The 14,203-nt window shown below is 50.0% G+C and overlaps 1 protein-coding gene across 1 annotated transcript; it reads left to right on the top strand.

Annotated features, from left to right (window-relative positions):
* The first annotated feature begins 547 nt into the window (after nt 1-547).
* On the top strand, nt 548-5,637 carry LOC143360306 (uncharacterized). Its single transcript, XM_076799020.1, has 2 exons — nt 548-3,335; nt 3,371-5,637. The coding sequence occupies exons 1-2, from the start codon at nt 548-550 to the stop codon at nt 5,635-5,637; spliced, it is 5,055 nt and encodes a 1,684-aa protein (XP_076655135.1).
* The last annotated feature ends 8,566 nt before the right edge of the window (nt 5,638-14,203 follow it).

Genomic DNA, 14,203 nt, shown 5'->3' with positions numbered 1-14,203 from the left:
GTGTCGGCAGCGTTTCCGCGCCGACGCGGATCGGCGCCCCGCAATTGGCTGGATCGCGGAGAGAAGCGAGATCAGGAATCGATTGTTAGATCGCTCTCTAATTGGCCCGCGCCGACGAGACGGGTTACGATCGATTATCATCGTTTCGCCGGCTCGCTCGCTCGTCCAGTTCGTTTCTAACGCTCTATCAAACTATCTCGCAATCGATCTTGATCTCGACCTCTTGTTCGCGTGAACGCTTCGCGTCTTTTTGACCGGTTTCGTGCTACAAGAGCTATCTACGGCTCCCGAAATAGACGGGAGATATCCACTTCAAGCTAACTGTTCAAACGTGTTTATTTGTGTTTACAAACTGTACAAAGTAATCGGTTATAGTTCGACGATCCTCACGGTGAAATAAAGTCGTTGTGTCAGTAAACCGCGGCTCTTTAGTGTTCGCCTTCCGATCCCAAACATTTGGTCCTTCGAGCCGGATCCAGTATACAGTCCACTAAAGCAAACGTTAAATATATCGTGAAAGATTTCGGTTGAATTCGCGAAGGAGACAATGGCCGACCTTGTCGACGAACAACGTACGCTCGCGCAGCGAATCTCCCGCGTCGCGATCAACCTTAAGAAGAAGGGTAAGGCGAACATTACTCTGGGAATGCTTCGGGCGGCTCACTCTTCGATCCAAGAATTCTGGGCTGACTTCTCCCAGGGGGATCTAAAAATAAGAAAAGCGGCTAAGAACGACGCCAAGTTGAGGGATAGCGCTTACATCGCGGAAGACGAATTCAGCGATGTACATACAACATATTTGGAGCAAGCTGGAGTTCTCCTCGACATGATCGCCGAATTTGAAACGGCGGCAGCCGTTAAGGTGCCCTCTGATTCGAACGTAACGCCCGGCGAGGCGTCGTTTCAGAGGTCACGCGCAGTGTTGCCAAAGATGGCTCTCCCCACTTTCGAGGGTCACTACAAGGACTGGCCATCCTTCCGCGACTTGTTTACCTCACTTATAATCAACGACTCTTCGTTGTCTCCGGTGGAGCGCCTGCATTACTTGAAAACATGCATGAAGGGCGAAGCCATGGCGCTTCTGAAGAACATTCGAACTACGAATGACAATTTCAACATCGCGTGGAACAAGTTGGAGGATCGCTTCAACAATCCCCGGCTGCTCGTTCAGGCGCAAATAAGAGCTCTATCTTCCGTAGCTCCGCTGCGCAAGGAGTCGGCCGCTAAGATGAAACGTCTCTTTAACGAAACGTTCGATGCCATTGACGCGCTTGAGAATCTTGGCCGGCCTGTCACTAATGCAGTCGACTGGATCGTCGAATTGACAGTCGAGCGATGGGATCGGCAATCGCGTCGGGAATGGGAGGATTCCCTCAAGCACTCCAAGGACCATCCTACGCTGGAACAGCTGAGGACCTTTATGGAAGGGCGCATACAAACGTGTGAAGCGCTCGAACCTCAGACGGACGAAGCGTCCGACGGGCGGAAAGCTCACGTGAAGTCCGCGAAGGTGCATGCGGTGTCCAGAGCTAGTTCGTCCGCGAAGGTCTGCGCATTGTGTCAGGGCAATCATTTTGTCTTGTATTGTGGCCGGTACCAGGCGAAGACTCCTGCCGAGCGGAAGGAAACAGCCAAGACACTAAGCCTGTGCTTCAACTGTCTCGGAAAGCATCCCGCGAGTGAGTGCACGTCTCCCAAGCGATGCCAAAAGTGCGAAGGGAAGCACCACACGACTATCCACGAGGCCGCACCATCCACCAAGTCAACGAAGTCTCCGGAAGCCTTCGTGCAGCACGTCTCCATGCACGTGAGTCGCTCCTCCTTCTCAGTTCTCCTCAGTACAGCGCGCGTAGCAGTTTCAGGCCCACGGGGACAGGGCTGCTCAGCTCGTTCTCTTATTGACCCTGGCAGTGAAGTCTCCCTCATCACGGAAGCGCTCGCGCAGCGGCTCGGTGTCAAGCGGAGCCAAGCTCGAGTTCCGCTTCTCGGCGTCGGAGGTGCAAGGGCAAAGTTCACACGAGGAAAAACCACGCTGGTCATATCTCCTCCTGGCAGAGGAGAACTCCGCTTCCAGATCCCTGTCTATATCCTGCCTGAGCTCTCGCGATACCGGCCGTACAACTTACCTGCTCGAGTCGACTGGCCGCACATCCGAGGACTGGAGCTCGCCGATCCGGGGTACCACCTAGCCGATCCAGTCGACATCCTGATAGGAGCGGACTCCTACAACATCATCCTTCGAGAGGGGGTCAGACGGGGGCCGCCACACACTCCTGTAGCGCAGGAAACGGCTCTAGGTTGGATCCTCACCGGAGGCATCGACTCGGGAAACGCCGATGGGTCATCGAGCAGGGCGGAGGTTCCGGTCCATCACTGCAATATAGACCGCGAATTAATAGAGTTTCTCACCAGGTTCTGGGAGCAGGAGGAAGTCGAAACTTCGATTCCAGCCACCGCTGACGACAGGAAGGCAGAAAAGCACTTCCTAGACACTCACCAACGGCTTCCTGACGGACGGTTCATGGTGCGTCTGCCGTTTGCAAGGACACCAGAACTGGGAGACTCTCGCCTCATCGCACTGCGTACACTGGACTCGCTGAGCTCCAGATTCCAGCGTTCTGCCGAATTTCGCCAAGCTTACGGTGAATTTCTGGCAACCTACGAAGCTCTGGGGCATATGGCCGCGACGACGCATCCAATTTCCCGCGCAGGGTATTATCTCCCGCACCATGGAGTAATGCGGGAATCGAGCACCACGACGAAACTCAGGGTTGTCTTCAACGGCTCGAAGGCATCCTCCAACGGGAAGTCTCTGAATGAGTTTCTGCTTCGGGGACCTAACTTGCTGCCGAATCTCGCGGACATCCTTCTACGCTGGCGGCGGTACGCTCTCGTATTCACAGCGGACATAGAGAAGATGTACCGACAGATCATCGTCCATCCTGACGACCGGAAATGGCAGAGGATCCTGTGGAGGCCTGCAGGGAAAAGCAGCGTCGTTGACTACGACCTCAACACGGTCACGTACGGACTCACCAGTGCTCCATATCTGGCGATCCGATGCTTGCACCAACTGGCTAAGGTGGAGGCACAGCGTTTCCCCTTGGGATCTGGCATCTTACTCGAGGAGGTCTACATGGACGACGTCCTCACTGGAGCGGACACACCCTCAGAGGCTAAAGCCAAACAAAGGGAACTACGGGAGCTCCTCATGGCGGGCGGTTTTCCTCTGCGCAAGTGGGCTGCCAACGCGCCGGGTCTACTTGAAGGACTGTCCCGCGACGAGAGGAAGGGCATCGTCGAGTGGGACTCTCCCACGCTCCACAGCGTCCTAGGTATCAAGTGGTTGCCCTCATCTGATTGTTTCCAGGTCTCCGCTGTGAAGTCTCTACCGAGCTCGGGATTCACCAAGCGTGCAGTACTCAGCGGGACAGCGCAGCTGTTCGACCCACTCGGCTGGCTGGCGCCAGTCACGATCGTAGCCAAGGTGCTGATCCAGTCCCTGTGGCTACTGAAGGTCGATTGGGACACGCCACTACCGGAGAAGGAGGAAAAGCTGTGGCGACAGTTCCAGAATGGAATCCCGGAGCTGCAGCATCTCCAGGTACCACGATGGCTCGGAACCAGCTCCTGCAGTTCGCCTCCCGAACTCCGTCGCTCATCGTCGCCAAGTCTAAGGTGGCTCCTCTGAAAAGGGTCTCGCTGCCAAGACTGGAACTCTGCGCCGCTTTCCTGCTGACCAGACTCGTCGAACACGTCGTCCGGGTGCTGGACTGGCCGTCCGTCGACGTACATCTGTGGTCGGATTCCGCGGTGGCTCTCAGCTGGATCCGAGGACATCCCACACGCTGGCCCACTTACGTGGCCAACAGGGTCGCCGAGATCCAGAGGATGCTTCCAGCGGCGAAGTGGCACCACATCCGGAGCGCGGAGAATCCGGCGGACTGTGCCTCCCGAGGGTTATCTCCGGCGGAACTACCGAAGTTCTCGCTGTGGTGGCGAGGACCCGAGTGGCTCGCCTCACCCGGTCCACTTCCAGAGGAAATCAGGTCAGAGGCAACGCACGAAGTAGAGGAGCACCAGGTTCTGCACGTCACCAGCCGGGAGAAGAGCAGTTCCTCGGAACTAGTCGAACGCTTCTCAAGTTTGAATCGGCTGCTCCGGGTCCTGGCCTGGTGCCGCCGATGGGTTCCTGGAAATCGACAAGGAGAGTCACTCATCACGGCAGCCGAGATTCGGACAAGCAAACTCACCCTTCTACGGCTGGAACAGGCCGCAGCGTTCGCGGAGGATATCGCCAACCTTCGGAAGGGTCGACCGCTAGCCGCCAGAAGCCGGCTAGCCAAGCTGTGTCCAATCCTGGACAAAGACGAGGTGCTGCGCGTGGGAGGGCGGATACAGGCCGCGAACCTCCCATACGACCGGACTCATCCCGCGATCCTTCCTGACGAATCCTCCTTAGCTAGGTTGTGGGTCGATGCTGCCCACAAACGATGCTTGCATGGAGGAACACAGCTCACACTGGCTACGCTACGCCAGGAGTGCTGGATCCTCAAGGGTCGCCACTTAGTTAAGGCCTGCATCCATCGGTGCACCACCTGTATACGCTGGAAAGGCCAAACAGCCCCACCAAAAATGGGAAACCTTCCATTATCTCGAATAACGCCTAGTCGTCCCTTTTTCAGATCAGGCATCGACTACGCAGGACCCATACACGTGCGAACCAGTCGGGGTCGTGGCAAGCTGACCTCGAAGGGATACATCGCGGTATTTATCTGTCTGGCCACCAGGGCTGTCCACCTGGAGGCTGTCTCGGATGGGTCCACCGAAACCTTCTTGGCAGCACTGCGGAGGTTTATCTCTCGGCGAGGCCGATGCGCAGAACTTCACAGCGACTGTGGTCGAAATTTCATCGGAGCCAACCACGAGCTCCGAACGCTACTAAAGCAATCCGTGGCACAGGGAGGTGGCCCATTCGCTGCAGCTTCCAGGGAGGGCATCACCTGGAAATTCAATCCCCCTTCCGCTCCACACTTTGGGGGCATCTGGGAAGCGGCCGTCAAATCGGTCAAGCACCACCTGCGGAGGCTCATCGGCGAACAGCGGCTTTCCTTCGAGGAGCTTGCCACGCTCCTGACTGGTATCGAAGCCTGTTTAAATTCTAGGCCAATACTACCGCTGTCCGATGACCCTGAGGATCCAGCAGCTCTAACTCCGGGACATTTCCTGGTCGGGGAACCGCTCCTCGCTATTCCAGAGCCCAGCCTCGAGGAATTGTCAGTCTCACGGTTATCTCGGTGGCAGTTGGTGCAGCAGATGCAGCAGCACTTTTGGAGGCGCTGGTCCCGGGAGTATCTGAATTCACTGCAACCGAGGGGCAAGTGGCGACGAGATCAAGCATGGGTCAAGGCCGGGTCCCTCTGCCTAGTAAAAAACGAAATACTGCCACCCACACAATGGCCACTAGCGCGCGTCGTCCACGTACACCCGGGGCCAGATGGCTCGACTCGCGTGGTCACGTTACGCACCTCCACTTCACAACTGCTGCGACCGGTGCACAAGCTCATCCCGCTCCTGGCTCCGGAAATCGATGAGACTGGCCACGGGAACAACCTCGAGGCTGGACTCTCGGCGTAACTACAAACCATGTAACTTTTTCATTTCGTGGTCGATTCACCTCATTCCATCATGAAGTCATTTCACTCACCTGGTACATAGCTCACTCTGTAAATCATCACTGCATCACTCGGCACCATCTTCGCGTTCACTCGTCACTTGTAACTTCGTAAATTACTACGCACTTCTTTCTGTTGTAGAAACTACGCAACACGTTGCTGACCCATTCAGCCGAGCCATTCATCTGTTTCGCATCTCCCCACCACCTCCACACAGCGGTTTAATTTCGTCATTGGCTGACGAGGCGGGCGGAAATGTTTGAGATTGGCTGAATGTGTCGGCAGCGTTTCCGCGCCGACGCGGATCGGCGCCCCGCAATTGGCTGGATCGCGGAGAGAAGCGAGATCAGGAATCGATTGTTAGATCGCTCTCTAATTGGCCCGCGCCGACGAGACGGGTTACGATCGATTATCATCGTTTCGCCGGCTCGCTCGCTCGTCCAGTTCGTTTCTAACGCTCTATCAAACTATCTCGCAATCGATCTTGATCTCGACCTCTTGTTCGCGTGAACGCTTCGCGTCTTTTTGACCGGTTTCGTGCTACAAGAGCTATCTACGGCTCCCGAAATAGACGGGAGATATCCACTTCAAGCTAACTGTTCAAACGTGTTTATTTGTGTTTACAAACTGTACAAAGTAATCGGTTATAGTTCGACGATCCTCACGGTGAAATAAAGTCGTTGTGTCAGTAAACCGCGGCTCTTTAGTGTTCGCCTTCCGATCCCAAACAGCGGGTATGCGGAGATTACCGCCGTTTGAATAGCGTGACGATACCCGATCGTTACCCCGTGCCTCACCTGCACGACTTCCCGGCTAACCTTCACGGCAAGACCATTTTCACGGCGCTAGACCTGTACAAAGCGTATCATCAGATACCCGTAGCTGCCGAAGATATTTAAAAAACTGCCGTCATCACTCCTTTTGGCCTTTTTGAATACTGTGCAATGACCTTTGGCCTCCGCAACGCGGGGCAAACTTTTCAGAGATATATAAACCGTGCTCTCGGCGATCTCGATTTCGTTTTCACGTTTCTCGATGACATCCTCATCGCCTCTTCCTCTCCGGAAGAGCATGAGACCCATCTGGCGATCGTCCTAGAGCGTTTACGTGACTTTCATCTGCGCGTGAACCTGGATAAATGCCGTTTCGGCGTATCCGAGTTAGTTTTTTTGGGACACCTAGTTAACTCTGAGGGGTTTAAACCCACTCCAGAGAAGGTCGAGGCTATTAGTCGTTTCCCCAAACCGCGCACGATCGACGACCTGCGTCGTTTTCTAGGAATGGTAAATTTTTACCGGCGCTGTATTCCTCACGCTGCCGCCACTCAAGCTCCGTTGAACGCGTACATGCAGGACGCGCGTAAACGTGATAAGCGACCCATCGTATGGACGCCCGAAGCCGAAGCGGCTTTCGTTAAATGCAAGGATGATCTTGCGAACGCTGCCCTTATAACGCACCCCTGCGAATCGGCCACCGTGCGCCTTGTCTCAGACGCTTCCGACGTGGCCATGGGTGCAGTCCTCGAGCAGCTGTGTGGCGATAGTTGGAGACCGCTCGCCTTTTTCTCGCGAAAGTTTTCCCCGGCTCAGTGCAAATACAGCACATACGACCGTGAGCTTACCGCAGCTTACGAAGCTGTGCGCCACTTTCGCCACTTCCTAGAAGGTCGCGAATTAATTATCTACACCGACCACAAACCGCTCATCTACGCCTTTGCGCAGAACTCTGAGCGTGCGTCTCCTCGGCAGACTCAGCAGTTGTGCTATATAGCGCAATTTACGTCGAAGATTCTCTTCTTGCCCGGAAATGAAAACGTCGTTGCCGATTCGCTCTCGCGTACCGAGGCAATCCGTCTGCCGACGCAATTCGATTTGAATGAGCTCTCTCGCGAGCAGGAAAACGACCCCGAGCTCAGGGAAATTCTTGCATCGCCAGACCACTCTCTCGCCCTTAAGAGGCTCACGTGGGGCACAGATCACTCTCCTGTGTATTGCAGCGTATCTGAGGAGTGCATCCGTCCGTATATCCCCGCCTCCATGCGCGAGCGGTTGTTCAAGCTTTTTCATTCTCCCGCACATCCGAGCGCGAAAGTCACTGACCGACTCATACGACAGCGATATGTCTGGCCCGACATGCACCGCGACATAGCTCGCCAGTGTAAGTCGTGTGTTGATTGCCAGCAATCCAAAATTTCTCGACACGTCAAGCTGACTCCGTCCCAGTTCGTCGCGCCCGACGGACGTTTTACTCACGTACACATCGACCTTGTCGGTCCGCTGCCGGTCAGCGAAGGCTTTCAATACTGCCTTACCATGATCGACAGATTCTCTCGCTGGGCTGAGGCCGTTCTCCTGAAGGAGACGTCCGCTCAGACGGTCGGCCGCGCCTTTTTTGAGCATTGGGTGTCACGTTTCGGCGCTCCTGCATTTTTGACGAGTGATCAAGGTCCGCAATTCGAGTCACAGCTTTTCTCAGCCCTCCTGGCGCTCGTTGGCTGCCGGAGAAAGAGAACTACCGCGTATCACCCCGCGTCTAACGGCATGGTTGAGCGCTGGCACCGCGTCTTGAAGGCAGCAATTATGTGTCACGCCAATCAGCAATGGTCGCGCGTCTTACCTATTGTACTGTTAGGGTTGCGTACTCATATCCGTCTCGATACTAACGCTTCTCCTGCCGATTACGTTTACGGAACCTCGTTGCGTCTGCCGGGCGAATTTTTCCTATTAGATAATTTTAGCCCTGATCCGCAGCCATTCCTCGAGGAATTCCGACAGTATATGCGTGCCGTCAAGCCTGTGCCCGTAGCGCACAAGCGTAGCGTTAAAACCTTTGTATACAAAGATCTCGGATCATGTTCGCATGTATTTATGCTTGTTAAATCCGTGCGTAGACCGTTGGAACGGCCTTACACGGGACCCCATCGGGTGCTCCAGCGTATTTCCGAACAAGTGTATTCAATCGAGGTCAACGGTTTACCGCGCAACGTCTCCGTAGAGCTGTTGAAACCCGCGCATAGCGTTTGTGAGGGACTTGCAGTCCCAGTATCGAGCGGTGCCCCGTCGCTGCCGAGCGTGCCTGTGCGCACCTACTCGCGTAAAAGAGTCACTTTTGCGGACTCCGTACATTAGGTTAAGGTTTTGTAAATATACGCGTAGCATGTAAGTCGTAGTTTATAAGAGTCGTTTGTAATTCTATGTAGCCTTTAAGCAAAGTATCTGTTGTTCGCTGCCGCCTTTCCTTGGGGGGGGGGGGGGGGGGAGTGTGTAGGGGCTACGTATGCTGCCGTACCTTGCCGCAGCGCTAGCATCGCCGGCATCAGCCGCGTGCAAGCGGCAAGAGTGAGTCGCCGCTCTCGACTCTACGTGTCCGACGACCCAAGGCGGATGTGCCGCCGCCGAGATTACACAATCTCTCTCTTGTAACAACCTTCGTCGTGATAAGACGTAATAAAGTTTTCTGTACTACAACACGCAACAGTGCCTTCCATCCAGTTTCCGGTTTCCCGGCGGTAGTAGGCCGCAGTCTGGAAATTCCCCAGACCGTAAACCTACACCATCACATGATTAAACGTGATTGGACGTGACTGATGTTCCAATCTTTGCTGCTATTGGACGCTACTATTCCTGCCAAAACCACTGCTGCATGGCATGAATGATCGTGTGACTCGTTGCGGACTGTGATATTATAACCTTCAAAACCTTCTTCATATTGTTTTAATAAGACAAAAATTTAAGTGCATTGAAAATTCGAGTAATAAGCCCAGGAAATATTGAAAAAATATTGAAAAAAACTTTGCTCAGTGTCGAATCAATTTTAGAAATAATTTTTCAAAATTGAGCGAACTCGGTGAACTTATTTCTGAGCTTATTTTTCGACTTTTACTTTGTGCATTAATTATAAAATTTTTTTAAGTTTGTTTTAGGATAGTGAGGTGCAGAGCAGTGCAGCAGCAAGTGTAAAGAGTGTACAAAATAAGTGGATGAAGATATTATCATTTGTATTAGTTTGATATTATATGTAATTATCTGTTACATGTATAATTATGTATTATTATGTTTTGAAATAAAATATTGTAAAAATAATGTATTGTTGCAAAACATATTATATCCTTTTTTTTTATATAAGTTTACTTCTAAATTTATGTAGTAATCGTACTGTACAGTAGATATATGTGTATGTGTATATGCGTATGTGTGTGTTTGTAGAATCGTATAGCTATATATATATATATAGCTTTTAGTTGAGGTCAGGAGGGAATGGGTCTAGGTGGCACTGCTAATGTCCACACATTATATATGGGAGATTGCCCTCCCTAGCTCTAGAGCCCCCCGAGCGTGAGACAGAAAAATACATTGGGTGATTGGTCTACTTCTATACCTCGTCTGTGGTATCGAGCAACATACTGTATTGGTAAAACAGGAAGAGAGAATGTACGAACGTACGACGTAGCTTCGTTGTGGGGCCGGCGGCACAGCCGCTCATGTGCCGCGCAGTAAGCGCTACTGCGCCTGCGCGACCGCGCGATAGCGGTAACGAGCGCGTTGCCGACGAATCTTTCGCTCTCTTCTCGTGACGCCTCTTAAAGTAACCGGACGTGTTCTTTAGTCTCCGTCCTACGCCTCGTCTCTCGGCCGACGACGTCGGGTCGTCGTACAGTGCCGACAAATCGCTTGTTTTCGGCACTTCTCGTAGTTCGGTTATTAATGCATATATACAGGAAATTTTTTACAGACAATTAAATCACCCATATAGTTTATAATTTCAACAAAAAAAATTTATTATTCAAAATTAACAAATTTATTTTTAAAAACTAACAAGTTCAGAACAAAATTAATAATAAATGAACCATAAAATTAACAATAATAAACTTAAACAAATTATAATACTAGTGAATAAAATGAATAAACTCAACAAAATGCTATCCGAGCATGCTGCTGCTGCTTCGCTATCCGAGTCATTCTCAGTACTTTGATTGCGATTCAAAATCATTGACTCTCGTGATCTTGCACATTTCAATCTATCCTTACATTCTTATTACTTTTTCAATAGTTATAAAACATATATTAAAAACAAATTAAAAATACATAAAAATGATTGATATATAATTATTGCAAAATTGTATTATGCATAAAAATGGTTATTATATGATTATTATTAACAATTTCCATCCTAATACGCATGTTTTGCAAAAGAAATGTATTTCATATCGTGATATACACGAATATTGAACTTTCCCAGTAAATTCCCCACTGTAACTGTGGCGAACAAATGGCAAAATTTTTTACAACCAAAATTGTTTACAAATGTATACTTATTGTTAATTATTTACAGAAAATGAAATTTAACAATATAACTAATAGATTTAACAAGAAAATAACAAATTTTCCACGATAGATCCTAAAGGAAAGGTATGGACACTTCTGTAAAAGTTTATCAAATTGAGAGTCGCAAAAAGTGGCAGACAAAACTATGAAATTCTTAAACTATAGTCAGTAATGTATCCGAATATGCATAAATCTCAGGATATATTTTGCCGTTTTTATTTTATGTTAATTTGAAGTTTTATATGCAATTAACAAATAAAACCACCGTTGAAAATTTGTACAAAAAATAAATCTACTTTATTAAATGTATAAAGAATGCATATTCCTTGGTAAGCACTTTCCATTACACAGAATTATTATTGCACACTCATTTACAGTTAATATAACAGTTTTCGATTTTTGGCACTTTAGAGAGTGCCTCCATGGCCAAATTTTTTTACAAAAATCTAAATTTGGTTACTAATGCATATGCAATGGTAATTAGTCATAAAAAGTTAAATTTAACAATAAAATTAATAAGTTGAAAAAAAATTACTTTTATGCATAAAAAAATTTTTAAATGAATAATAATATGCATTTCCTGCTAATAAAGAGTTCTGCCAAAGGAAATTTTCGTGCATCGTCAAATAAAAATGTAGTGAGATGTGCCGACTTGTCCGCACTGTGCGTCGTGCCGACGAGTATGCTCTTTCGCGATTAGTAACTCTTAGCGGGCAGACGTGTTTTATATACCGTGTATTCTGCCGCGTAGTATCTCGTCGCCGTGCCGGCTCTCTCTTTGTACACTCTGTCGCGACTCATGTTCGAGTGTCGCGTGCAGCACCATTCTCCTTTCGTTGCTGTTAATAAAGCTTGTTGTTCGATCGTTAATATACCTGTTTACTGCACGTGAGGTGTGGGCCTCACGCGCGTAACATAGACGGGCCTCACGTAGGCGGTTCGCTCGTGCGTTCTCTCCGGAGGACGTGTGGCCTCTGGCCACTGGTGACCCCGAATACTCGTTGGTTACGAGTTCTACGTTCCACTCCACCACGTCTGTGGTGGGCGGACCATTCAATTCCCACATCGTTGTGGGGATTATTGGTACTGTCCTCCGCCACAGAAGTGGTGGAGTGTAGCAGACTCGTAACAACGAGCCTTCGGGGTCACCAGTGGCCAGAGGCCACACGTTCTCCGAGGAGAATGCACGAAATAACCGGCTTCGTGTGCCGCGTCCAAGACAGACGCGCCACGTGGTCGCGGTAGGAATAAGAAAGGTTACGCGCGTGAGGCCCACACCTCACGTGCAGTAAACATAAGAATTAACGAACGAACAACGAGATATATTGAACAGGAGAAGAACGGTGCTGTTCGCGATGCTCGAATTCGAGACGCGACGTAGTATAAAGAAAGTCAGCACGACGGAAAATTACTGCGCGGCAGAAACACGAGATACGGAGTACAATATTCAAGAGAGAGAGCGACTCGACGGCGACAAGCATGTCGCCGCGATCGCGCAGTAACGCAAGCGCAGTAGAACGACGCGCTTGCTGCGTGGCACATGCGCAGAAGTGCCATCAGCCCCACATCGTTCGAATAGCCGTGCCGCGGCACACTCACACACCGCCTGGTCGGCGTGTACGTGTGCCTATGAAGATCGCAAGGGTCCGGGATGCCTCAAACCATTTCCCAATAATGCAGAGTCGGGACTTGGTCGGCGAGGACGTGTACCCACGAGGGTTGGAAGGGTCTGGAATTTCCGCAAGCCATTACTGGATAATAGTTCGCACTAGATAAAAAGATCAACCTAACATGCTGAATCCCTAAAAAATCCGCAACAATTATTGTTCACGAAATGTAACAAATAGTTTGACAAACTATATTTAAACAATAGATTTTTTTCTAGTTTTCATCTCCAGATAGAAGTGAACGCATTCTAAATATGTTACGGACTACAGAATTTGAAAAGGGTTCACGAGGTCGTAACGGAAACTATTGATAGGAAAGGAATGCACAGAAAGGATCTACAATTTGTAAAAGTCAGCTTCACTGTATTTCACAAAAATGTGTCAGAAGAATACAACTATTGTACTGTATGTTTAATAAAGCCGATAGAAGGAAAAGATAAGAACAATTTGACACGTGGTTTCTGAGAAACGGTTGTACACAGAGAGAGCGCGCCGTCGGTTCTCTCTCTCTCTTTTATTGTTTTGATCCTTTTGGAACGTTCGACACGCACCGGGACTTCCGGTTGTCGAATCGAGAGCGTTCCAGAAGGATCGAGACGCATCGCGACTAATTACGTGGTCGATCGGTTGCCCGCGTAATTTTCGGTGACGCTGATTGCTCGCGTTTTGGCGGGATCACGCCGCGTGAGCTCGGCAATATGGTGCTCGCGCGCGCCAGTCTTGAACAAAATATTTTCAGTAAAAATTTGATTTCTATAACCCTAATGGTCGAAAGCAACCTGTTGCGAATTAGCATCTTGCGCCGATGGCCGGCGCCGTGACATTGACACTAGAGAGTGTCATAAATTGCCCCCTCCCCCCGGACACTGTCCCGCCGAAGACGAAAGAACTTTCTTGAAACCTCGGTGCAAAACACAGTCATTCTCTGAAGTTTGAAACATCGCCGCTTCATATTTTCTCTCTTCTCTCTGTTTTACCGATACAGTGACTGCTGACGACGAGAGAGATCGGGAACAGAGTATAGCACTCGTAGCGAAAAATGCCGGAAATATATTCTGATGAAATACTCAATGATCCAATTTTTCTGGGTGCCTTGAGATCCTATATGTTCCCGCTAGGGTGAAAAGTCCCTACGAACTCCATACGAGCTCTAAATCTCTCGATATTTACAATAATGTCACTCGACAATCAGCATGCTGCTGAATATTGCAAATTACGGCTAAAAAACGCTAAAGTAGGACTTCTGAGGAACTTTTCACCCTAAATTGAACTTTTATCTAGCGCTTTTGAGTACAGAACAGTCCTATCTTTGCATTATTAACAAATGAGAGCGGGCATCCCGTACCCTGGCAAATCTCGTGTACGTGTGTGGAATTAGGGGGGGGGGATGCACCCACAGAATCTTGAGCCCTGGCGCCCCCCTCAATACTCGCACGTGAACATCCCTAGTAAACAATGCTTGCTTTGTTTGCTTTGAATATGGCACCATTTGTATCCAAATTCCTATCCATGTTATGAGCCAGGGCTGCGAGCAACG

Source organism: Halictus rubicundus, chromosome 13, assembly GCF_050948215.1.
Source record: "Halictus rubicundus isolate RS-2024b chromosome 13, iyHalRubi1_principal, whole genome shotgun sequence".
Lineage (NCBI taxonomy): Eukaryota > Metazoa > Arthropoda > Insecta > Hymenoptera > Halictidae > Halictus > Halictus rubicundus.
This window is presented reverse-complemented; position numbering and strand designations above follow the sequence as displayed.